The following is a 25,990-nucleotide window of genomic DNA, read 5'->3' on the forward strand; positions in this document are numbered from 1 at the left end:
ATTGAGCTAAGAAACTATACTGGTAACTCCAGGTATATTAGTTTTGAGCACCAAAGCACCTAAGTTTCCACGTGATATGCTCCTCCCCACAGTGCAGAAGGACCCCTCTTCATACACAGTACAAGTTGCTGAAGACTGCAACTTGATCTGGTGTTTAATAATAATGTGTGTTTAATAATGTATGAGAATATGATGAAAGAAAGAAGATATTTTAAGAAACTTGTATATTACAATCTAAAAATTGGTAGCTCTAGCAGGTAAAGTTAGTGAGTAATCACAGTTACACAAAATAATAGTCTCTGGAATTCTAAAGAATTCTTCCTTGAGAACTAAAGACAATTTGCATTCCATAAGGAACACACAGTAAGAGAAATGAAACATGTTGAGATTCACTAAATTATGAAATATCAGGTTCAGGTGAACACACATTTTTTAAAGATTAAGAATTACGGAAGATAGAAATCTCTATGACTGTATGCACAGTTGTAAAATAGCCAGTTTATAGATGAGCTCTTTAATCATGAAGTATTTCATTATACAGTTACATGGCCAAAAAATATGGATAGTGTATACTGTATGCTTGGAAAAATGACATTAAGATCAGAGAAACTATTAATATGGAAAAACTTATAAAAAGAAAACTTAAAAATGTATACTACAGTAGTGTTTGATGGCCATGCTTTAGAAACTTCCTATGGTCACTATAAAGTGCTATTTTGGTGTGTAATTATGTAATTTAGTAGAAAATATTTACCTTCCAATTCTATTTGATAGGAAGCCCTTCTGCTGGATTTACAGTCAAGGAATTATCACCAGTAGAGAACATTAATAAAGGAGAATTTTACCACTTAATAATACTGGAGAGAAATGAAAGTCATGGCATCAAGGATTTTGATCTCAAGGAAGTCTGGGAAAATATGCACAAGTTAGAGAGTCAGTGGGAGTATGATGCAAGAAATTACAAAGTAGTGCCTTTGACCCAAGACAAAAATCTCACTTGTAGAAAAGACCAGCAACTTAATCAGTCCTCAGTTACTCTTCCTGAAAAGCAGAGTGTTTCTGTAAGAAATAATACATACCAGTATTTCATGGATGATGAGCCACTTACAAGGACTTTGTTAAAACGGGATGGTAACAGAAGTGGTTCTGGAAACCAGTACATAAACTGCGTGGAAAATAGAATTGGATTAAGTCTGCAGGCACATCTGGCTGAACTCCAGAGATTTCACAGTGAGGAGAAAATGTATGAATGTAATCCAACTGAGAAGTCTGTCAGCAATGGTTCCTCAGTCTCACCACTTCAAAGAGTTCCTCCCAGTTCCAAAAACATTTGGAATAAATCTAGGAAGATTTTTAAATATCCTTTGTTACCTGCACAATACAAGACAGCATTCACTAGAGGAAAATCTTACAAATGCAATGACTGTGGGAAGACTTTTAGCAAAAGCTCAAACCTCATAAGTCATGAGAGAATTCATTGTGGACAGAGACCTTACAAATGTAATGACTGTGATAAAGCCTTTACATACCGTTCAAATCTTACTCGACATAAGAAAATCCATACTGGAGAGAAACCTTACAAATGTAACGAGTGTGGCAAAACATTTACCCAATGTGCAAACCTTACTAGGCATCAGATAATACACACTGGAGAGAAACCACACGAATGTAACGTGTGTGGCAAGGCTTTTAACCAAAGTTCGAGCCTTATGGCACATCGGAGAATTCATACAGGGGAAAAGCCTTATAAATGTAGTAAGTGTGATAAGGCTTTTATCAAACGTTCAGACCTTTGGTGTCATGAGAGAACTCATACTGGGGAGAAACCTTACAAATGTAGTGAGTGTGGCAAAGCCTTTGCTGAGCGTTCGAATCTTACTCAACACAGAAGAATCCATACAGGACAAAAACCTTATAAATGTAATAAATGTGATAAGGCTTTTATCAAACGTTCAGACCTTTGGGGTCATGAGAGATCTCATGCTGGTGAGAAACCTTACAAATGTAATGAGTGTGCCAAAGCGTTTTCCCATTTTGCAACCCTTAGTACACATAAGAAAATACATACTGGAGAGAAACCACACAAATGTAATGTGTGTGACAAGGATTTTATCCGAAGTTCAAGCCTCAGGAGACATCAGAGAACTCATACAGGAGAAAAATCTTATAAATGTAATAAATATAATAAGGCTTATATCAAACATTCAGACCTTTAGAGTCACGAGAGAACTCCTACTGGAGAGAAACAGATGTAATGAGTGTGGCAAAGCCTTTACGGAGCATTCACATCTTGCTCAGCATAAGAAAATCCATATTGGAGAGAAACCTTATAAATGTAATGAGTGTGGCACAGCTTTTAGTCAATTTGCAAAAGTTACTAGGTTTCGGAAAATACATAGTGAAAAGAAACAGTGTAAATCTGATTATGTGTGGCAGTGCTTTTATTCAAAACTCAAGCTTTGGGGATCATCAAAGAACTCATAGGAGAAAGAAACCTTGCAAATAAAATGAGCAAGTGTTCAGGCCTTACTCAACATCAGAGATTCCATCATGGAGAGGAACCATATGAAACTAACGTACGTGGCAAAGTTTGCAACCAGGGTTCACACCACACCTGGTATCAGAATATAAATGTCTGAAAGAAAGCACAGAAATGGAATGTATGGCAAGGCTTATCCAAAGCTCATAGCTTGCCGACCATAATTCTTGCTAGAGAAAAACCTTACAAATGTAATGAGTATGATCAACTTTATAAAATTGTACAACTTTGGGGAAGGGGATAAAAATAAGTGAATGGGATTAAGAGGTACAGTCTTTCAGTGATAAATGTACAACTTTGTGGTTGCAAGAATTCACATACAATGGAACCCATACCAGTGTGTCATGGTCTTTACCTCAGGAAACACCAAAGATTTCATACTGGAGAGAAACATTACAAACGTAATGAAGGTGATCATTTGTTTACCCAATCCTTTGAAAGGACTACAGTAAGAAAATTCATACTAGGGGGGGAACTAGGTTTATTTACAGCATTAACCAATCTTAGATGTTAAATTCCACAGAAAATTAGAATTATTTAAATTCATGAGATGAAGTGTTTCAGTGGAACAAGTGTATCTGTGGAAGGACCTAATCATCTTCTGTTTAAATCTTTTTTAAAGATTTTATTTTCCACTCTACACCCATCAAGGGGCTAAAACTCCCAACTCTGAGGTGCAGAGTCACATGCTTTTCCGACTGAGCCAGCCAGGCACCCCTATAACTTTTTTTCTAAATCGTTTGATGTTCCTTGAGACTACATTATTATTGATGATTTATAACCTTAAGTTTGGAATCCTCTGATGTTATACTTTAATTACATGCATTTCATTTGTCCACTGTGGTGGTCTCAGAGAATCCTGGATCAGTCAGGTGAAAGGAGCCTGTTTGATTAGGTCGGGTTCAGTAATAGTATATACCCTGGAAGAACTAGGATGCTAATTTTAAGATAAGTTTTAGTATAAATTTGAGAGCATGAGGAGTGGCCAGAAATAGATGTAAAAAACTATTATCTGAATTGCCATGTTTTCTGTGGTCACAGCCCCTTTTCTAGATTCGTTGGTATGATTGAGAGGCTTTGTTGGTTTTATTACAGGGAAGGGTTCTCTGTCAGGTGATCATGAAACAGTAGGTTGGCACACTGAAAGAATGAGATTTTCACATGAGAATGATAGGTTACTAGGGATGGCATGTGTGGTAGAAAAATGGATGGAGAATGATGGTCTTCCCTCTTTTGAAAGGTGATAGCTATTGAGTATCATGGATGAGTAAAAATCAGTCTCATGTTTGGAAACTGAAGGGAAAGTTCTAGAGGAGATTTTAATCAAAAGAAACAAAGTAGGAGCGCCTGGGTGGGTCAGTATGTTGAGAGTCCGGCCTGATTTCGGCTCAGGGTTGTGGGATAAACCGCATTGTTAGGCTCTCTGCTGCATGTGGGACCTGCTTAAGATCGTCTCTCTCTGCCCTTCTCACCTACTCATGCTCTCTCTGAAAAAACAAAACAAAAACCTAAAAGTAGTGTGCTTGTGAAAGATTCAAATTTGGCCACTGAAATTCCATTTTGATACTATTGTATTTAGGATACCCTGTGTTTCATAGTGAGTGAAACGCTTAGTGAGTGAAAGCTTTTGTGTAATGCTGAATGAATCATGTGCCTTCTCTTAGCCCAAGTGCATCCCAACTCATTGGGGCATTTCATAATGAATACTAATAATACATCCTTGGGCTCTCTAGGTTGAATGCGATCCATAACAATTCTTTTCCATGTTAGATTCAAACCTACAGTTTTGGAAATAAATATTCATAAGTTGAATTTGAGAGTTATGCACTCAATAGTATATCCCAGATGATTTTTTTGGCTCTAATGAAAATACCATAGCAATGCAATTTCAAACTCACCCCCCTACAACCTGCCTTCCCATTCATGAATATACACTGTATGATTATATTTCTAACTGCCTTTTGTGCTGAAATGAGACCCGTGTGTTGTACCTTTACAATAAATGAAAATATAAAAGTCATAGGCATATGAAAAGTATTAGGAACTAAAAGAGTTTCAGAGGTAAGGATAAAGGTAACACAGTCTATATTTTGTGCTGGAGTGCTCAGGGAAATAATTTGGAAATCTAAATCTTCATGAGTTTACTGTCAAGAATGGACATACACAATGGGAATCTTTTGATGACTAGAAATCTCACATATTTACCCTCTAAGACATTTTTTGCTAGTTGCACTTGTGCTTACTCCACTGGAACAGGATGTTTGGATGTAAAGAATGACGACTCCCTACAATTAAGTGTTCACAGAATGTTTATTACATAAAGATGCTTTCTCAGGAGAGCAGAGTAGACTTCTCAAGTTCTGAAAATAGCTAGAGAAAAGCAGGAATGGTGGCTACTTTGTTATGATGCATACTGTGTGGGGCCAGGGTGATAGTAATTTACAGTGTGAACTTACAACTACTGCCTAGGGAGGGGCCTCTCAGGCTTCTCTCCATAATAGTACAAGTAGACAAAATCAATACCTAGTGACTGAAAGAACTAGTCAGTTTTGCAGAAGCTTTTCTGCAAGTATCCTTGAATTCTCATGGGTTTATGAGAACAAACATTTATTTCTTCCTTCTATCACATCTATCATTATTCACCTCTTCCTTCGTTCTGTCATTGAGTCTGGGATTCACAGTAGAACTTAAGTCTATGTGGGACATAACCATTCTTGCACCAGGGAGAAGAGAGGGTTAGAAGAACCAAACAAAGGTTTTAAAGTTTCCATTTGCAATTAAAATGTGTCAGTCTGCTCACATTGGTCTACTCACATTGGTCAAGCTGTCTATTAATTGGGAAGAAAGTATAATCCCCTCAACAAGAAGGAAGGGTTGCCTAAGTCAAGTGGCCAAGTTGATATCAAAGAGCAGAGACATATACTCTCACAAGAGGGTGATAATTAATTGGAAATATTAAAATGTATGATAGTACAACTTCTATCAGAAATCATTTGTCCCTTCTTTGTATTTCACACAAAATACTTTTGTCCCAAAAGAAAAACAAAATTCTACCCAAATGTGACTATGGTCACACATGAGGGTCTCGTAACAGTCTCATGAAATTCCTCTTGGTTGAGACCCTTATGTAGAGTCCTCATTCCTAACATATAGTGGAATAGAAAAAACTCAATAAACCTTCCCATTCAGAAAAGAAATGGAAAGGAGGGACCCCGAATTCTTCCCCATCTCCTAAAGTCTTCCCCTTGTGCCCTGTAGACAAGACCCTCCCCACCCACCTCCAAAAGCTTGCCAAAACCGTGCTCTGTTTGGTTTGAATTGACCAATGCGGCCTGAGCTCAGGACCCCAAAGCATTCCTTTGAGGGACCCTAATAAAGGCATGCGCCCTTGGTCCTGCCCTAGAGATCTCTGCCTGCACCCTGCCTTAATCTTCTCACACAGCCCCCATAGGTGTGCAGAAGAGCTCCCCCACGATCTGTGAGTAATAAACTTCTCTACTTTCCCTTATAATCTGTTGAACCATGGCTCACCATCTGACATCTAGGACTCTACCTAATAAATACTAGTACAACAAAGTCACAACAGCAACACTAGGCAATTCTGTCAAACCTACAAAGAATTAACAGAAATTCTCCACAATTTATTTCAAAAAATAGAAGAGTGAATGCTTTTCCCAACTAAATGTATGAGGCCGGTATTAGCATAATTCCAAAACCACACATAAACATTAAGGGTGGGGTAGGGGTGGGGAAGATAACTACCAACCAAATCCCAAATGAAGGTGCAAAAATTCTTAGCAAAATATTAACAGAAGTCAGCAATACACAGAAAGAATTGCACACTATGACTAGATAGATTTATTTGAGGGACAGAAGGCAGTTTCAAATTCCAGTCAATATAAGCCATCATGTTAATAGGCTGGACAAGAAAAACCACAGGATCCTGTCAATTGATACAGAAAAACATTTGATACAGTTCAGTGCTATAAACTTTAAGAAAGCTAGGAAGAAAGGAAAATTTCCTCAACTCAGTAAAGAACACCTGTGAAAATCTTACAGCAAACTTCATACTTACTGGTGAAAGATGGGATGTTTTTCCCCAGAGACTGAGATCAAGATAAGGATGTCCACTATCACCACTGATATTTGACATGTTTTTATAAGTTCTAGTCAGTGAAGTAAGGGAAGAGATGCAAACAAAAGTAAAGAGAGAAAAGATAAAATAGTGTAGCTACTTGCAGAAGACATCATGGTTGTGGTAGGCTGGATAACACCCTCATTCCAAAGTATGGCCATGTCCTCGTGCCTATCACCTGGGAGTGTTACTGTAATGTTGTAAGGGAGTCTGCAGATGTGCTCTGGTGAAGATCATGAGGTGGGCGATTATGCTGGATGATCTGGTAAATGTGATACGGTCCCGAGGGTCTTTATAAGAATGCAGGTAGAGTTACTCATGTAAAGGTTGGTGAAGTGATGATAGAGGTAAACAAGATTGAAGATGCTGTTTTGCTGGCTTTGAAGAAGGAGGAAAGGGACCATGAGGCAGAGAATATAAGCGGACTCCGGACATGGGAGGGTGTCTTCTTTGGAAAACTATCTGTACATCTCTTCTGCCCATTTCTTCACTAGATTATTTGTTTTTCAGGTGTTTGGTAAGTTCTTTATAGATTTTTTATACTAACCCATTATCCAGTATGACATTTGCAAATTTCTCCCATTCTTTAGGTTGCCTTTTTGTTTTGTGGATTGTTTTCTTTTGCTTTGCAGACACTTTTTATCTTGTTGAGGTCCCAGTGGCTCATCTTTGTTTTTATTTCCCTTGTCTTAGGAGACATGTCAAGTAAGAAGTTGCTGCAGCTGAGGTCAAAGAGGTTGCCTGTTTTCTCCTGTAGGATGTTAATGGTTTCCTGTCTCACAGTTAGGTCTTTCATCCATTTTAAATTTATTTTTGTGTATGGTATAGGAAAGTGGTCCAGTTTCATTATTCTGCATGTTTCTGTCTAGTTCTCCCAGCACCATTTGCTACAGAGACTGTCTTTTTTCCATTGGATACTCTTTCCTGCTTTGTCGAAGATTGGTTGGCCATACTTTTGTGGGTCAATTTCTGGGTTCTCTCTTGTATTCCATTGGTCTGTGTGTCTGTTTTTGTGCCAATACCATACTGTCTTGATGATTACAGCTTTGTAAGCTAGACTAAACTCCAGGATTGTGATGCCTCTGGCTTTGATGTCTTTTTCAACATTACTTTGCTTACTTGGGGTCTTTTGTGGTTCTGTACAAATTTTAGGTCTTTTTTTTCTATCTCTGTGAAGAATGCTGGTCCTGTTTTGATAGGGTTTGCATTGAATGTGAAGCTTGCTTTAGGTAGTATAGACATTTTGACAATATTTGTTCTTTCTGATCCATGAGCCTGGAATGTTTTTCTGTTTCTTTGTGTCTTCTTCAGTTTCTTTCATGAGCTTTCTATGGTTTTCAGCATACAGATATTTTATCTCTGGTTAAGTTTATTCCTAGATACTTTATAGTTCTTGGTGCAATTATAAATGGAATCAATACCTTGATATCCCTTTCTGTTGCTTCATTATTGGTGTAGAGAAATACAACCAATTTCTGTACATTGATTTATATCCTGGTACTTTGCTGATTTAAAGTATCAATTGTAGCAGTTTTTTGGTGGAGTGTTTGGGTTTTCCATGTAGAGTGTCATGTCATCCGTGAAGAGGGAAAGTTTGACTTCTTTGGTAATTTGGATGCCTTTCATTTCATTATGTTGTCTGATTGCTGATGCTGGGACTTCCAACACTGTGTTAAAACAACAGTGGTGAGAGTGGACATCCCTGTTGTATTCCTGATCCCAGGGGGAAAGCTCTCAATTTTTCCTGAGATTGATACTAATTGTGGGCCTTTCATATATAGCTGTTATGATGTTAAGGTATGTTCCTTCTATCCCAAATTTATTGAGGCTTTTTATTAAGAAAGGATGCTGTATTTTGTCAAATGCTTTTTCTGCATCTATAGACTGGATCATAGGGTTCTTATCCTTTCTTCTATTAATATGATGTATCACACTGATTGATTTGTGAATATTGAACCAGGCTTGCAGCCCAGGAAGGAATCCCACTTGATCATGGTGAATAATTCTTTTAATGTACTGTTGAATTCAATTTCTAGTATCTTGTTGAGGATTTTTGCATCCATGTTGATCAGGGATATTGTCCTGTAATTCTCCTTTTTAGTGGGGTCTTTGGTTTGAGGATCAAGGTAATGTTGGCTTCATAGAGTGAGTCTGGAAGCTTTCCTTCCATTTTTATATTTTGGAACAGCTTGAGAAGCATAGGTATTAACTCTTTTTAAATGTCTGGTAGAATTCCTCCTGGGAAGCCTTCTGGCCCAGGACTCTGATTTGTTAGATTTTTGATAGCTGATTCATTGTCTTTGCCTGTTATGGATCTGTTCAAATTTTCTATTTCTTCCCTTTTGTGTTTTGGTAGCTTGTGAGTGTCTAGGAATTTGTCCATTTCTTCCATATTGTCCAGTTTGGGGCATATAATTTTTTATCGTATTCTCTAGTAATTGTATTTCTGTGATGTTGGTTGTAATCTCTACTCTTTCATTTATGATTTTATGTATTGGGGTTCTCTCTCTTTTCTTTTTGAGAAGTCTGGCCAAGGGTTTATCAATTTTGTTTATTCTTTCAAAAAATCAGCTCTTAGGTTCATTGATCTGCTCTCCTAATTTTTTGGATTCTATATTATTTATTTCTGCCCTAATCTTTTTTATTTCATTTCTTCTGCTGGCTTTGGGCTTAATTAAATAATATATTTTTTTTTTTTTTGCTGCTGTCTTTCTAGTTCCTTTAGGTGTAAGGTTAGGTTCTGTATTTGTGACCTTTCTTGCTTCTTGAGATAGACCTGGATTGCAGTGTATTTTCCTTTAGGATGGCCTTTGCATCCCAAAGTGTTTGGACTGTCATGCATTCATTTTCTTTTACTTCTATATATATATATATTTTTTGTTTCCATATTTAAAAAAATTTCTTCTTTAATTTCCCGGTTAACCTGTTCTTCTTTTATTAGGATGTTCTTTAACCTCCATGTATGTGGGGGCTTTTCAATTTTTTACTTGTCTTTGATTTCAAGTTTCATATGATCTGAAAAATATTTATGGTATGATCTCCATCCTTTTATACTTGTTGAGGACTGTTCTGTACTTGATGAAGGCTTTTTTTCACCCAATATGTGATCTATTTTAGAGAATGTTCCATGTACCCTTGAGAAGAGTATGTATTCTGCTGCTTTTGGATGAAAAGTTCTGAATATATATGTTAAGTCCATCTGGTCCAGTGTGTCATTCAGAGCCATTGTTTCCTTATTGATTTTCTGCCTAGGTGATCTGTCCATTGCAGCACAGTGGAGTATTAAAGTCCCCTACAATCACAGTTTTAGTATTTATACATTTATTTATGTTTGTGTTTAATTGATTTATGTATTTGAGGGCCCTCAGGTTGGGGGCATAAATAATTACAATTGTTAGCTCTTCTTGATGGATAGATCACTCAGTGATGATATATTGCCTTTTTCATCTCTTGTTACAGTCTTTGTTTTAAAATCTAGTTTATCTGTTATAAGTATGGCAACTCTGGCTTTCTTTTGACATCCATTAGCATGATAGATGGTTCTCCATCCCCTCACTTTCAATCTGCAGGTATCCTCAGGTCTAAAATGAGTCTCTTGTAGGCAGCATATAGGTGGATCTTGTTTTGTTTTGTTTTTTATCCATTCTGATACCCTGTGTCTTTTGATTGGGGTATTTAGTGCATTTATATTTAGAGTGATTATTGAAATATATGGATTTAGTTTCATTGTGTTATCTATATGTTTCGTGCTTGTGATGATGGCTCTGGTCTTTGTAGTCTCTGCTGCTTTTCACTCACAGAGTCTCCTTTAGGATCTCCTGTAGGGCTGGTTTAGTGGTCATGAACTCCTTTAGTTTTTGTTTGTCTGGGAAAGCCTTTATCTCTTCTCTTCTGAATGACAGCCTAGCAAAGTAAAGGATTCTTGGCTGCATGTTTTTCCTATTCAGCACATTGAATATTTCCTGCCACTCCCTTCTGGCCTGCCAAGTCCCAGTGGACAGGTCTACTACTACCCTTCTGTGTCTACCCTTGTAGGTTAAGGCCCATTTGTCCCTAGCTGCTTTCAGAACTTTCTCTTTGTATTTGCTGGTTTCACTATGATATGTTGTGTTGTTGGCTTGCTTTTGTTGATTTTCATTGGAGTTCTCTGTGCCTCCTGGACTTGGATGTCCATTTCCTTCCAAAGATTAGGGAAGGTCTCAGCTATAATTTGTTCAAATAAACCCTCTGCCCCCCACTGTCTCTCTCTTCATTCTGGAACTCCTATGATACAGATATTATTTTGTTTCATTGAATCACTTAGGTCTCTAATTCTCCCCTCGTGGTCTAGTAATTTCTTTTCCCTCTTTTTCTCAGCTTCATCATTTTCCATAATTTTATCTTCTATCTCACCTATTCTCTCCTCTGCTTCTTCCATCCTTGCTGTCACTGTATCTTCTTTTGCATCTCATTTAAAGCATTTCTTAATTCATCATGACTATTTCTTAAGTCTTTGATCTCTGCAGCAATAGATTCTCTGCTGGCTTCTATGCTCTTTTCAAGCCCAGCTATTAGTCTTATGACTATTCTAAATTCTTGTTCAGATAAATTGTTAGATCTGTTTTGAGCAATTCTTTTGTTGTCATTTCTTCCTGGAATTTGTTTTGAGGAGAATTCTTCCATTTCATCGTTTTGCGAGGTTTTTGTCTTTTATGTGTTTTAATAGCTTGTTGTGTGTCCTGCACCTGCAAGTACTACTATATTAAAAAGGGGTCATGGGGCACCTGGGTGGCTCAGTTGGTTAAGCGACTTTGGCTCAGGTCATGATCTCATGGTTTGTGGGTTCAAGCCCTGCGTCGGGCTCTGTGCTCACAGCTCAAAGCCTGGAGCCTGCTTTGGAGTCTGTGTCTCCCTCTTTCTCTCTGTCCCTCCTCTGCTCATGCTCTGTCTCTCCCTCTCAAAGATAAATAAACATTTAAAAACTTTTTTTAATTTAAAAATAAATATAAAAAGGGGTCATACACTGTCCAGAATCTGGCACTTCAGGAAGTGTTTTTAGAGTGTGTTGTGTGCACTCTGTTGTTGCGGCTTTGGCTGTTCAATCCCACCGCTCATAGTGGTGGATTGTTTGGACCTTCCACTAGGTGTGCTTTGATTTGGAAAAAAGGGGGGGAAAGGGGGGGGAAACTTATCCTGTACAGAGAGAGAAATCAAAGGGGCGAGAAAAAAAAGATCAGGCAGAGAATCAAAGAAAATATAAGACTTAATCCAGAGAGAGAGAGAAGAAAGTAAAGAAGGAGATATAGAAAAGGTGAAAGAGAATAGAATAAAAATACCTCATCAAACAACCAGAACAGAGAAAGAAAGGGAACAAAAGACTATGTATGTATGTATGTGTGTATGTGTATGTGTGTGTGTTTGTGTGTGTATATATATATATAAGCAGATCAGAAACTGTGAACCTGAATCCAAAGGGAGAAAAAAAGAGGACAGTAGAAAGAAAAAGAAGAGAGAAGTGAAGGGAAGGGAAAAAAAGAAAAAATAATTAAAAACTCAAAAAATAAACAGACTAATATACAAAACCACAGGCCAGTTGTCTGTCAGTGCCTGGGACTGATGGCTTTGCTGGTCTGGAGGAGAGTCCATCTTGCTTGTTCAATGTCAGTCTCATTCCAGTAGAGAAGCAGTTACCAGCCACAGAGGGGCAGGGTTTGGTGTAAGCAGGTCCTGCCTCCACTAGGGGCTCTGTCTTGTTCCCTGAAGCCTCACCATGTTAGTGATAGGGGGATAAATGATAACACCCCAGTCTCTCCTCCCTGGACCAGGTGTCTCAAACCACATTGTTCAGTGGTTTTGTTTGTTTTTCATGAATTTGATGTAATGGGGCACAAAAATAACGTTACTTTCTATACAAGTTATATGTTATATTTATTCCAATGGGAAATTAATGAAATGTGAGCACTAAAATATTCCATGCTAGAAAGAATGCATTCTCCCCCCCCCCCCCCCCCCCCCGCGCATTATTACTGTCTTATGTTTATATCCATGGAGGACCTACTACCTGCCAGGTGCCAGTAATATGGAAATGGGTAAAACACAGTTGAAAATCCCAAAAGAGCCCTCACAGAGTAAAGTAGATGGTCTGCCTGTCCTGCTTCACAGTTTCCCGTGCCTCCTGGGTGCTGTGCTGGGATTGAAAACCCAACGTCTTAAAGAATCCAGCACCCCACAGATCTGGTTTTGAGGCAGAGCCACTCTGCGCAGCCGACAAAGGGCCGGTGGCTGACACTGGCAGGGTCTTTTGTCCTTGGGGGCAATAAACCCTCTTCCCACAGTACTCGAGGGAAGGGACTGCTCTCTCCCAGTGTTCTCCCAAAATCCCTGCTGCACCTTGGGCCGGCTGCCCTTCATCCCAGGCGCTCACAGCAGCAGCTCTGGTCCAGAGAAAGTCGTGCATGCCTGAAAACTCTCATCTTTAGCTTTAAGGCTGTTTGCAAAATAGAAACTGGTTTCTCCCAACTTTTGGTTCTCCTGCCCCTCGTGCAGGGAGGTTTTTCTCTTGTCCAAGTACAATCTCACACTTCCACAGTCTCTCTTTCTCTTCCTTTTGTCTCTCTACAGAAGGCGTCCCCTCCCCTCCTGTGCCTATGCTGCCCACAGCTTTATCTATCCCGATTCGCAAACACACACCTCTGTCCTGCTGAGCTGTCTCAGTCCACCTGTGGAGATTATTCTGTCACTCCACCGACTGATTTCCTGGGTGTTCTAAGTGTTCTGACTTCAATACAACTGTGTTTGAGGGAGGAGGGAAATCCCGGTCCCCCTACTTTTCCGCCATCTTGACTACTCCCTCTGGGAATTTTACAGTTTTATGACTCATGAGTTTAGGTGTCTGATCCATTTTGAGCTAATTTTTGTGTATGATGTAAAATAATGAACCAACTACATTTTTTTTTTTCATGTGGATATCCAGTTTTTTCAGATCTTTCATTGAACAGACTGCCTTTCCTCCACTGAGTGCTCTTAATACCCTGGTGGAACATCATTTACTATATACAGAAAAATTTCTGACATCTGTATTCCATTTCGCTGGTCTCTGTCTTTCTTTATGCCAGTACTACACTGTTTTGATTACTTTAGCTTTTAATAAATTTGGAATAAGGAAGTGTGAGACCTTCAACGTGGTTCTTGTTAAGTTGTTGCTATGCAGTGGTCCTTGAGATTCCATATGAATCTTAGGATAGGATCATGTACTTCATCAAAAGATTTTATTAGGGATTGTATTGAATCTGTTGATTGCTTTGAAAAGTATTGACATCTTGGCAATACTAAGTCTTCCAATACATGAACTTGGAATATCTTTGCATTTATTTGTGTCTTCTCCCCAAATTTCTTCAGCAATGTTTTTAGTAAGAGTGTACAAATCTTTCCTCCTAGGCTAAATTTAAGCTTAATTATTTTATCCCTTTTGATGCTATTGTAAATGGAAATGTTGTCTCAATTGCCTTTTTGGATTGTTCATGGATAATGTGTAGCAACACAATTGATTTTTGCATGTTGGTTTTCTCTCTTGCAATTTTTCTAGATTCATTCTTCAGTTCTAGCAGTTACATGTTTTGTGTCTGTGTATGTGTGTGTAATACACAGGATTTTCTACATATAATATCATGCTGGCTGTGAACAGAGGTAATTTTGCTTATGCTTTTTTTTATTTGAATACCTTTTATCTCTCTTCCTCTTTTGCAGGGGCGGCTATCTGTTACGGCTAGGACTTCTAGTAGTACGTTTTATAGAAATAGAGCAGGCATCCTTGTATATATAAACTCTGTGAGTCTACTCACAGGGTTGGAAAAATGCTGCTAATTTAGCTGAATTATTTAAAAGCAAATTAGTGCTGTTAGATGCACTGAATATTGCATGTTTTATAGTAGACTCAGAAGTTACTTTTGTAAGATGAGAGGTCTTAACAAATGTAATGAGTGTGGCAAGACTTTTAGCAGGGATTTACACCTTTGACTTCATGAGAAAATTCATACTGGAGAAAAGCCATACAAATGTATTGAATGTGGCAAGGCTTTTAGACAATGGTCTGACCTCAGGATTCACCAAAGAATTCATCCTGGAGAGAAACCTTACAAATGCCACGAGCGTGGCAAAGCCTTTACTCGAGGCTCACCCCTCACCAGTCATCAGATAATCCATACTGGAGAGAGCCTTATAAATGTACTGAATGTGGCAAGGCTTTTAGGTATTGCCTTAAACTCAGGGTTCACCAAATCGTTCATATTTACAAATCCAACAAATGTAGCAAAGTTTTAAATTAGTACTCTTCACTAGATATGAGTAAATCTCCTGGAGAGAAACCACACACGTGTAATGTGTGTGGCAAGGATTTTACCCAAAGATCAAAATTGCAGGAACATACTAGAGCATTTACCTTATAAATGCAATGAGTGTGGCAAAGCTCTTAGCTTGAGTTCCAAGTATTTTGCAACAAGAGTCCATGTTGAAGGGAAACCATGTAAATGTTTGTGGCAGAGCCATTTTCCATGCCTTACAATGAGATTAAAATATATACCTTTCAGATGAACCACACAAAACTAATGTGCATGGTAAGTCTTTTGCCTCAAGGTCAAAACTGTGGAACGTCAGAGGATTTATATTGGAGAGCCACCTTATAAATGTAAAGAATATCATAAAATTTCAATAAATTGTCATGCCTTTAGAGTAATGAGAGAATTTATTCAGGGGAAACTATACCAAATATGCTGAATGTGGAAATACCTTTAAAAAACTGTGTGTCCTCAGGATTTGACAACAAATTTGTACTGGTGAGAATCCTTGCAAATCCTTACAACTTTGGTAAATATTTTGACCAATTCACAGAACAGACCACACATTAGAAAATCCAGGAATAACTGGATCCAGCTGGAATAACTAAGTCTGTAGGTCTCAGTGATTAATGTGAAATGTTACACACTGCAGAATAATTATGTCACAAAATGTTAAAACATCTATATCACGGGAACAAGGACATGTGGAAGTAGCTCATGATTTTCTGTGTATAAGATATTTGAGTTCTCTTGAAAAGGCTACATTACTATTTATGAGTTTCACCCTCAAGTTTGAAATCTGTTGATCTTAAGCCTTCCTTACAGGCCTTTCCTGACGGTCTCTGAGGAGCAGTCATAAGATGAAGGGGCCTACTTCCTTGGGTGTGACCCATTCATATCCATGTTCCCTAAACTACAAGGACATGGAGTTGTCAGATTCAATTTTGTGTGAATTTGCTTTGGGGAGGGGCAGAGAATAATGCAAAACCACCATAGAAGTCATCCTGCTTGTTATGTTCAAGGCATTCTTCTCTAGATAGACGCTTCTTTAGATGAGTTACAGGGACTGACCTTTTCATGAGATGATGGTGATAGTTTGTTTGCTAGGGACGGATTATGTGGTAGAAACAATGCAGGGGAAGATAGGAATAGCTGTGCTATACTGTCAATGACAAACTGATGGATCATTAATGCCATTTCCCTTTTCTTGGAAAATGAAGAGAGCAGTTATCTGAGAGGGCAGTTGAATCAAAAGAACCAGAACAGTTTGTGCATGATTCATACTTAACCCCTGCCATTACATTTTGCTACTGTTTACTTTGGAATGTATCACAAGTCTCATGTTTTCATTAATGAAGTTTAACTAATTTTTCTCCATAACCCTGAAGGAGTCATGTTCTTTTTCCAACATAGTTTTATCCCATCTCTATAGAGTACTTTGTAACACATAGTAATAAGGTGCCATTAGGCTCTCAAGGTTGAAAGAATCTATAATAATTTCCTTCCATGATGGAATAAAAGAATGGACAGTTTGAAGATTATATACTTAACACTTTGCATTTGAGTTGTTCTCTCCACACTTTGCCCCAGGATATTTATGTGGCTATAATAAAAAATGCCACAGCAGTGCAAGTTCAAGACTCTGATTCCCTAAAACCTGCCCCCCATTCAAGAATCTGCACCATATGATTCTCTTTCTTCATGTGTTTTGTGCCCAAATAAAACCCATGGTTTCTAACATGGTTTAAATAAAGTGAAAATAGGAACATAGTACACATGAAAAATTCAGAAATAAAATTTCAGAAATAAGGCTAAAAATAATCATTTTTAGCTTGGAGCACTAAAGAAGTAATTTAGAATGAACAGCATACAATGGGAGCATTTGTTTCATAGTTAAACTAGAAATTTCACATATTTATTGTCTAACACATTTTTTGTTAACTTCTACTTGTGGCCATCCACTGGAACAGATGGAACCCTAACCAAAGTTGGGTTTGGATATCGAGACTGGTGGTGCCATGCACTAAAAGTGTGATGAGAACACATGTAATTAAGATTTCTAGGGAGAGCACAGACTTCCAAGCTGGTCAAAAAAAAAAAAAAAAAAATGGCTTGAGGGAACAGGAAATGGTGAGTGGTTTGGTGTGTTTTGGGTGGTGAGTGGGTGGAGCTGGGGGGAGGATGCCTTCTGTGGTTTGAACTTCCGGCTGATGCCAAAGGAAGGAGCACCAGGCTTTTCTCTCAGCTTGGGCAGGTGGGCAGAACAGATGTGGTGGTGAGGCTTAAAAGGTGTCAGTCATCAGCCACCAAAAAATGGATACTCTTTAGTAATATACTGAATATGTAGTCTTGAAACTCCTATTTCTTGGTTGGGAAAGACAAACTTTTCTTCATGCTAATTTGTTACATTCCTTTTCCTTCTGTACACCTAGATTCTATTGTATGGTGTGCTTGTTGATATGCTTATAGAATACTATTGAGATAAATTGCCTTAAGATATTTTTATCCTAGCTTAATGAAGATGTTTGGAAATGTTTATTAGATCATAAATGTTACTAAACAATTTTATTAGAACAATTTTCCAGAGGATTTTAAAATGTGAATTTCAAAGTATGGTCTTGAGCAATTCGTTCCATGGTTCATTTCAACTGTAGTAAAACTTCTTCTTTTTATACAATTTTCCCTTGTCATTATCTCTTCTTTCCACACATTGTGACCCAGATTATATGTTTCATTTACATTTTTTTCCCAGTTTACACCAAGGGATACATAAATCAGTGGGTTGTTGGGAGACTCTTATGACGTGAAAAATGCATATGAGATGGTGACAGGTACAAAGTAGGTGCTAAATCTGAAGAGTTCCTTCAGGTCTTGAGTGAAGTAACTTGAAACGTCTTAACTGTAGTAGTTGGCTGTGGTCTGGTGCTTGGAAACCAAGTGTGTGGAGGTTAACAAGCACACAGTGAAGTAAATGAAAAAGTAAATAAAAAATGAAAAATGATGAATAAGATAGAGTCCCCGCGATTCCAACCCCGGTGTCTGACAAGGAGATGATGGCCTCAGTTGCCTGGAGGCCATTCTGCCATTTCCCAGTGACTGATTCTTGTCTTCAGAGCCACAGGTCCCTGCACTGGAATGTGGGCTCATATTTCTTTTACTTTTTATTTTCTAAGCAATCATACATGGATTGTTTTTAAGTAGGTTTCATGCCCAGCTCAGAGCCCAATGGACGGCTTGAACTCCTGACCCTGAAATCAAGACCTGAGCTGAGGTCAAAAGTCAGACACCTAACCAACTGAGCCACCCAGGCACCCCGGTATTGTACTTTTTTGAGACAGGGAGAGACACAGCATGAACAGGGGAGGGTCAGAGAGAGGGAGACACAGAATCTGAAACAGGCTCCAGGCTCCGAGCTGTCAGCACAGAGCCCGACGCGGGGCTCGAACTCACGGACCGCGAGATCATGACCTGAGCTGAAGTCGGCCGCTTAACTGACTGAGCCACCCAGGCGCCCCTGTACTTTTAATTTCAGGTTCAAGGTGTAAATTGCTAGTATATAGAAATGCAATGGATTTTTGCATGCTTCTGTGTTCTGACACTTTGTAAATTTTCGTTCTTCTAGAAATTTCTGTACGTTCCTTTGTATTTTCTATACATACCACTTCAAAAATATTCCTGTTGATGCTGTGACAAATCACCACAGCCTGAATGACTTTAACAAATTTATTCTCTTACAGTTCTGGAGGCGAAATGTGTAAAATGGATCCATAGCGCCGTGCTCCGTCTGGATATGCCAGGTCAGATTTTGTTTCCTTACCTTCCCATGTCTGGAGGCCACTTATATCCTCTGCCTCATGGTGGTCCCCTTCCTCCCTCTTTGAAGCCAGCAGGATAGCATCTTCAAACTTGTTTACCTCTGTCATCACTTCAGCAACCTTTACATAAGTAACTCTACCTGCATCGTTCTTATAAGTCCCTCGGGACCATATCGCATTTACCAGATCATCCAGGATAATCGCCCGCCTCATGATCTTCACCAGAGCACATCTGTAGACTCCCTTACGACATTTACAGTAACACTCCCGTGTGATAGGCACGAGGACATGGCCATCCTTTGGGATGGGCGTGTTATCCAGCCTACCACAACCATGATGGCTTCTGCAAGTAGCTACGCTATTTTATCTTGCTTTTCTCTCGTTACCACTTTTGTTTACTCCTCTTCTGTCACTGACTAGAACTTCTACTAACATGTCAAATGTCAGTGGTGAGAGTGGACTGGACGTCCTTGCCTTGTTTCCAGTCTCTGAAGAAGAGCATCCAGTCTTTCACCATTAGGAATGAAGTTTGCTGTAAGTTTTTTGCAGGTGTTCTTTACTGAGTGTAGGAAATTTCCCTCTGTTCCTAGTTTTCTGAAAGTTTAGATCATAAATAGGTGTTGAATTTTGTCAAATGCTCCTCTGTATCAGTTGACAGGATCCTGTGATTTTTCCTGTCCAGCCTGTTAACATGATGGCTCATACTGCTGGAATTTGAAACTGCTTTCTGTCCCCCAAATAAACCCATTTGGTCATGGTGTACAATTCTTTCTGTGTATTGCTGACTTCCAGTGTTAATAGTTAGCTAAGAATTTTTGCACCTTCATTTGGGAATTCTTTGGTAGTTATCTCCCCCTGCCTCCTTAATGTTTTTGTGTAGTTTTGGTATTACGCTAATACCGGCCTCATACGCTTAGTTGGGTAAAGTATTCACTCTTCTATTTTCTGAGAGACATTGTGTAGAATTCCTGTTAATTCTTTGTAGGTTTGATAGAATTGTCTAGTGTTGGTGTTGTGACTTTGTTGTACTAATATTTGTTAAGTAGAGTCCTAGATGTCAGATGGTGAGCCACGGTTCAACAAGAGATTGTAAGGGAAAGTGAAGTAGAGAAGTTAATTACTCACAGATCGTGGGGGAGCTATTCTGCACACCCATGGGAGTCATGTGAGGAGATTAAGACAGGGTGCAGGCAGAGATCTTAGGGCAGGGTCCCTCAATGGAATGCCTTGGGGTTCTGGGCTAAGGCCACAATGGTCAATTCAAACCAAACAGAGTAGGGTTTTGGTAAGCTTTTGGAGGTGTGGGGGGTATTATCAAAAGGGGACAAGGGGAAGACCCTGGGAGATGGGGAAGAATGCTTATCATAGGGAAGATTGGGAAAGTCCTATCAGGAAATCACGTTTGCTTCTGTCTCTGTGGGCTCTTATCTAGGGTATGTGTTCAAGGGAAGGGCTGGTTATCATTTCGAGGTCCCTACAGTCCAGTCCACCTGGCTACACAGAATGGATGCTGAGGAACACTCAACACTCACTGTGTGCCTGCAGGTTTCTTTTTCGGGAGGGAATTTTCAGATTGCAGACTTACTCTGCAGTTCAAAGGATTCCTATCATTCCTTTCACATGGGTGATTTGTGGTAAGGCGTACGTTTAGAGGAATTGGTCCATTTCCCCTAAGTTTTCAAGTATATGTGTGTTTTGTATTAGTTCCTTACTATCTTTTTGATGTCTGCAGGTTCTGGAGTTATATTCCCTGTTTAATTTATTATGAGTCATTTATGTTTTATATTTTTTGGTAGTTTTGCTAGTGAATCATGAACTTGATGTTTTTCAGTGAGCCAGCTCTTTGTTTTATTTTCTCTATTGTTTCCTATGTTCAGTTTTACTTATTTTTGTTTTGCCTTTATTTCCTTCTTTCTGCTTCATTTGTGTTTCTTTTTTTCCCTTCTGATTTCTTGCTGCAATTTAGATTGTTCCTGGATATTGTCCCTCTTTTCTAGTATAAGCATTGAGCATCAATGTCCCTCTTAGTACTGCTTCAGTTGAATCTCACAGATAATAACATGTTGTATTTTCATTTTCATGCAGCCGTATATTTCCCTCAAGTCTTCCTCTTCTTCCTGTGGATTATTTGGAAGGTGTGTTGTTTAATTTCCAAGTGTTTGGAGATTTTCCTGTTAACTTTATGTTTTTGTAGTTGGATTCCATTGTGGGCAGTGAACACCCTCTAGGATTCTATTCTTTTGAATTTGCTGAAGGGTGCCTTAGGACCCAGCAGAAAAACTGTCTTGATATATGTTCTTGAGGGGGAAAAATGTGTAATCTCCTGTGTTTGGGTGGTGTTATAAAAATGTTGATGAGATCATGTGACTTGATGGTGTTGTAGTGTTCACCAGTGTCCTGCTGACTTTCTGTCATTATTCTATCAATTATTGAGACAAGTCTCGAGCTGTAATTGTCAATTTGTCTGTTTCTCCTTTCAGTTCTATCATTTGATGGTTAACATATTTTGCAGCTATTCTTTGGTGGATATACACTCAGCATTGCAGTCACCTTGTTTGACCCGTCAGTCATGTAATTTCCCCCTCTATCCTCAGTAATTTTGTTTTCTCTGAAATTTGTTCTATCTGGTATTAATATAGACATTCCTGCTTTCTTTTGATTGAGGTTTACATGGTATAAGTTATACTATTCTGTAGACATTGGGGCCCAGATAACTCTTTCATGTATGAAGCTGTACTGTGCATTGTGGGATATTTAGCAGCATCGCCGGCCTGTACCCACTAGATACCAGTGGAACCACCGCAATGATGACATTAAAAATGTCCCCAGAACTTTGCAAATGCTCCCGAGGTGGGGGATGGTTATCCCCCCTGTATATCAATTCCACCAGTATAGAGATTAGGAAAGCAAAAGATACTACCATGCCACTTTGTTCTCAGCTGCATTTAACACAGTATTCCAAGAAAGATCTGATGTCAGAAGTGAATGACCTGATTTGCAAGTAGGATTTAAGGACGTAACTGTGCCTCATCTCTAGCGGGTAAAACTTACCATTAATAAATCCTTTGAGGTCAAGCGCAAGTTAAAATTCAAAATCATGGCAAAGTCTACATGAAAGACATGGCCCTAATTAATGCCCTATGAAGTTACCTGCCGTTGACTGCAGTAGGTCCTGTGGGATTGCTTCTCTTGGACAGCATGGCTTAGTGAACGGAAAGCACAGGCGTGGCTCTATTAGAGGGGCCCGAGAGGCTCAATGACCCTGAAATAAATACGAGGAGCATGGCATGTCTAGCTAAATATGGTGGGTGTAGCTAATAGATGTAGCTGTTTGGTATCACATAAAGTACTATTTAAAAATACTGTGCTGTCCACGATGCGCCAAGTTTGCACCAGAAGGAAACTGTGATCATGCAGTAATGTTTGGTGATGTACATTATGATGGCAAGGAGGTCACTGGGGAAAACGGCTGGTTGTGCAAGGAAGACAGGGTTTCTGACACTTTAGCAGATGTAACTACATGAAGTCAAGAACGGTGAAACACAAAGGACTGGAAAGCTATTCTCAGGGGAAAAGTAAGAACCTAAGAAAAGATCCTTCCTCATTCCTGCCCCTCCCTGTTTGCTGTGGACCAGAGACTGCTGGGTCCCTCCTTTCCTTTTCTTTTCCGAATGGGAGGGTTTATTGAGTTTTTTTCTGTTCCACCATAATGTGTTAGGAGTGAGGACTCCACGTCAGGCTCTCAACCAAGAGGAATCTCACGAGACTGTTGCAAGACCCTCCCATGTGACTGTAGTCATGTTTGGGTAGAAATTTTTTCTTTCGGAACAAACCTGAGTGTATTTTGTGTGAAATACAGAGAAGGGATAAATGATTTCTGATAGAAGTTGTACTATCGTACATTGTAATATTTCCAATTAATTATCACCCTCTTGTGAGATTATATGTCTCTGCTCTTTGATATCAAGCTTGGCCACTTGACTTACACAACCCTTCTTCTTTTTGAGGGGACTACACGTCCTTCCCAATTTATAGCCACCTTGACTAATGCAGTGTGAGTAGAATGGCATATTTTAAGTGTAAACAGAAGCTTTCAAAGCTTTGTTTGCTCCTTCTCTTCTCTCTGGTGCAAGAATAGTTATAACCACATAGACTGAAGTTCTATCCTGAATCCCAGACTCAAATGACAGAACCAAGCAAGAGGTGACTAATGATAGAAGTGATATGAGGAAGAAATAAATGTTTGTTTTTGTAAGCCCAGGAGAATTCAGGGATATTTGTTACCATACAAAACGCTTCTAGAAAGCTGACTAGTACTTTGTGGCCTTTTCTCCTTACCCATCGTAACTACCCAAAGTCATTGTCTCCAGTAATTGTACCACCTTTGAAATCATGTTTTCACTTACTCCCTCCCTATATTACTACCCTCATATCTGCCATGTTATATTCTCTACTTCCATTAAAATATCCATTTATTTTTAATTTTATTGTTTTAATTTTGTAACGTATTTCATGAGAGAGCTCATGCACACGTGGGGTAGGGGCAGAGACAGAGAGAGGGAGAGAGACATTTAAGGGAGCTCCACGCTCCGTTCAACCGACTCTGCCACCCAGGTGCCCCCATTTATTTTAATGCATCTAGAAATATATTGCCCTTTACAATCCAACTACCATCAGTGGACTATGTGTTCTCAGTTACAACATTTTCAGCTGGTTTATCACAATCAAATATTTGTAAATAACCTCAAGAACCTTGCCGTCTTCACTGTCCTGCTTCACCTAAGTAAGCCTCAGAACTACATGAGCTCACTTAGGAGGAGGTTCACACCCCTTGGTTAAACACCCAAAGCAAACGAACAAACAAAAAGGAAGAGTCCTTGGCTTAGGTGTTCTGTGGCTAGCCCTTTTCCAAGGACGTGGTCTTCAGTTTCTCCCGCTGTGGTGGCAAATTATGAATGTTCTGCTTTCATTTTCATTCACTTCAGGCTACATTCTCATTTCTTTCTCTACGTCTTCTTTGTCCCAGGGTTAGTCACAAGGGGGTCATTGTTTTCCAAGTATTTGTGGATTTTCCAGAGGCTTTTCTATTAGTGATTTCTATCATAATTCCATGGTGGTCATACACATATTTTGTGTGATGTGAATTCTTTTAAAATTTAGCGAGACTAGTTTGATGGCCCAGAATATGGTTTATCTTGGTAAAGTACTGTGTGCACTTTTAAAGATTGTGTTTAATTCCCTGGTTAGGTGGAGCGTTCTTATGAATGAAAAAAATCAGTATTTCTCCTGTGTAGGGAAAAAAGTCTGTTTTTTCCCCTACTGTGTGCTTCTATCCTGTCTCCCTCACTACTCACACAGAAGACTTCACTTCTGACACTTCTGGTCACAAATACATGGAGGGTTTCCCCCACCAATAAGCAGTCTCCAACACCAGCTGGCTTCCTACCATTCACCTCAACTGTGACACCCTCTCCCTGGATGCCCCTCCACACGCTCCAGCCGCCCCGCAAGTCCAGGCTGACTCACGTGCTTCTGCAAACTGGTCTAGATCAGAGGTGCCAACAACCCCCTCATTGTCTGTGACCAGCCTGCTAGAGCCCCTCACAGAACTCGGCGAAACACATTTACCAGTTTATTACAGGCTATGATACAGGATACGGATGGACAGTCAGATGAAGAGACACACGGGATGAGGTCTGGGAAGGTCCTCAGTGCAGAAGCTTCTGTCCCCATGGAGTTGGGGTGTGTCACCTCCTGGAGGGGCGGTGTTCGCCAGCCTGAAATCTCTCTGAACCTCCAGCCACTGGGCTTTTGAGGAGACTTCCTCATATACGCATGACCAGTCATTAACTCCATTTCCAGCCCCTGTCCTCTCTCTGGAGGATGAGGGGATAAGGCTCAAAATCACCATCCTTCCGGTGAGCAGCCCCACCCAAAGAGCCCACACAGGAGAGGCCTCATTAGAACAAAAGATGCTGCTGTTACCCTCGTCACTTAGGAAATACAAGGACGTTAGGAGTTCTGTGCAGGAGCCAGGGGCAGAGAACAATACATACTTTTTCTTTTATCTCACAGCTCTGTAAATGTCAATTGGGGCAGTTTCCTTGATAGTCATGTTACAGTCGCCGAGGTACTGATTTTGTCTACTTGTTCTATTATGGAGAGAAGGGACATGGAGATCTCTGACTGTCATTGTTGATTGGTCTGTCATTGCGTTCCTGTCTGTTTTCTCAGGGGTTGTGAAGTTCTGTTGCCACGTGTATGGTTTAGGATCCTCATGTCATTCTGGGGAATGTATCCCTTTATGATTATGAAATAGATTTCATTATCCCTGGTCATAGAATTTGCTCTTTAATTAACTTTGGTCTGATATAGCTACTCTATTTTAATAACATTAATAGCATCTATGTTTATCTTTTTTCCATGACTTTACATTGTGTCTTTAATTTGTGAAGTGATTCTCCTAGGGAATACATTGTTTTCTGTTTTTTAAAAATCCAGTTGACAGGAGCGCCTGGTTGGTTCACATGGTTAGGTGTAAGACTCTTGATTTCAGCTCAGGTGCTCTCATGGTTCCTGAGATCAAGCCCCTTGCTGGGCTCTGTACTGACAGTACAGAGCCTGCTTGAGATTCTTTCTCTCCTTCTCTTCTCTCTCTCGAAATAAATAAAACTAAAAAAAAAAAAAATCAGTGACAATTTTTCCTTTTCAATGGGGTTTTTAGACTGTTTCCTTTTACAGATATTACTATATAGATTTAAATTATCTTGCTATTGCTTTTAGATCTCCTTTGCTTTGTTCCCTCTTTTTCTGCCTTTGAAGTAACTCAATTTTTACAGAAGATTTTGTTTTAAATCGTTTTTATTCTTTTTCGGATTACTGGTATTACCTATAACTATCTTTTATGTGTTTGTTTCAGGGGTTATCCTATACAGCTTACCACAGTCTACCTTCACGTGAGTTTATACTTCTTCATGTAGAGCACCCGACACTTCCTTTCCACATGGACTTCCATTTCTCTGCTTCTGCCCTGTGCTACCATTAGTATGGGTTTCTTTTACATATGCTATACACACATATACTAGAGTGTTAGTTTATTAAACAGTCCATCATATTTTAAGGAGGCTAAAAAATAGGGAAGATATTGTTTATTTATCCATAGAGTTACTACTTCTAGTGCTCTAATTCC

At 39.2% G+C, this 25,990-nt stretch overlaps 1 protein-coding gene across 3 annotated transcripts in view; it reads left to right on the forward strand.

Moving 5' to 3' along the window:
* The window catches only part of LOC125915634 (zinc finger protein 677-like), a 36,235-nt gene extending 10,257 nt beyond the window's left edge, over nucleotides 1-25,978 (forward strand). The window contains exons 4-5 of one of the 3 annotated variants that reach the window (XM_049621567.1): nucleotides 18,724-18,783; nucleotides 25,721-25,978. In XM_049621567.1, the coding sequence (XP_049477524.1) occupies nucleotides 18,724-18,783; nucleotides 25,721-25,761 (101 nt within the window). In that variant the 3' untranslated portion in view covers nucleotides 25,762-25,978. Of the gene's footprint in view, nucleotides 1-774; nucleotides 2,457-18,723; nucleotides 18,784-18,869; nucleotides 19,569-25,720 lie in introns of those variants that run through there. The other 2 variants (XM_049621566.1, XM_049621565.1) reach the window with 2 other exon arrangements.
* Nucleotides 25,979-25,990: the final 12 nt, after the last annotated feature.

The sequence above is a fragment of the Panthera uncia genome, assembly GCF_023721935.1.
Source record: "Panthera uncia isolate 11264 chromosome E2 unlocalized genomic scaffold, Puncia_PCG_1.0 HiC_scaffold_19, whole genome shotgun sequence".
Classification (NCBI taxonomy): domain Eukaryota; kingdom Metazoa; phylum Chordata; class Mammalia; order Carnivora; family Felidae; genus Panthera; species Panthera uncia.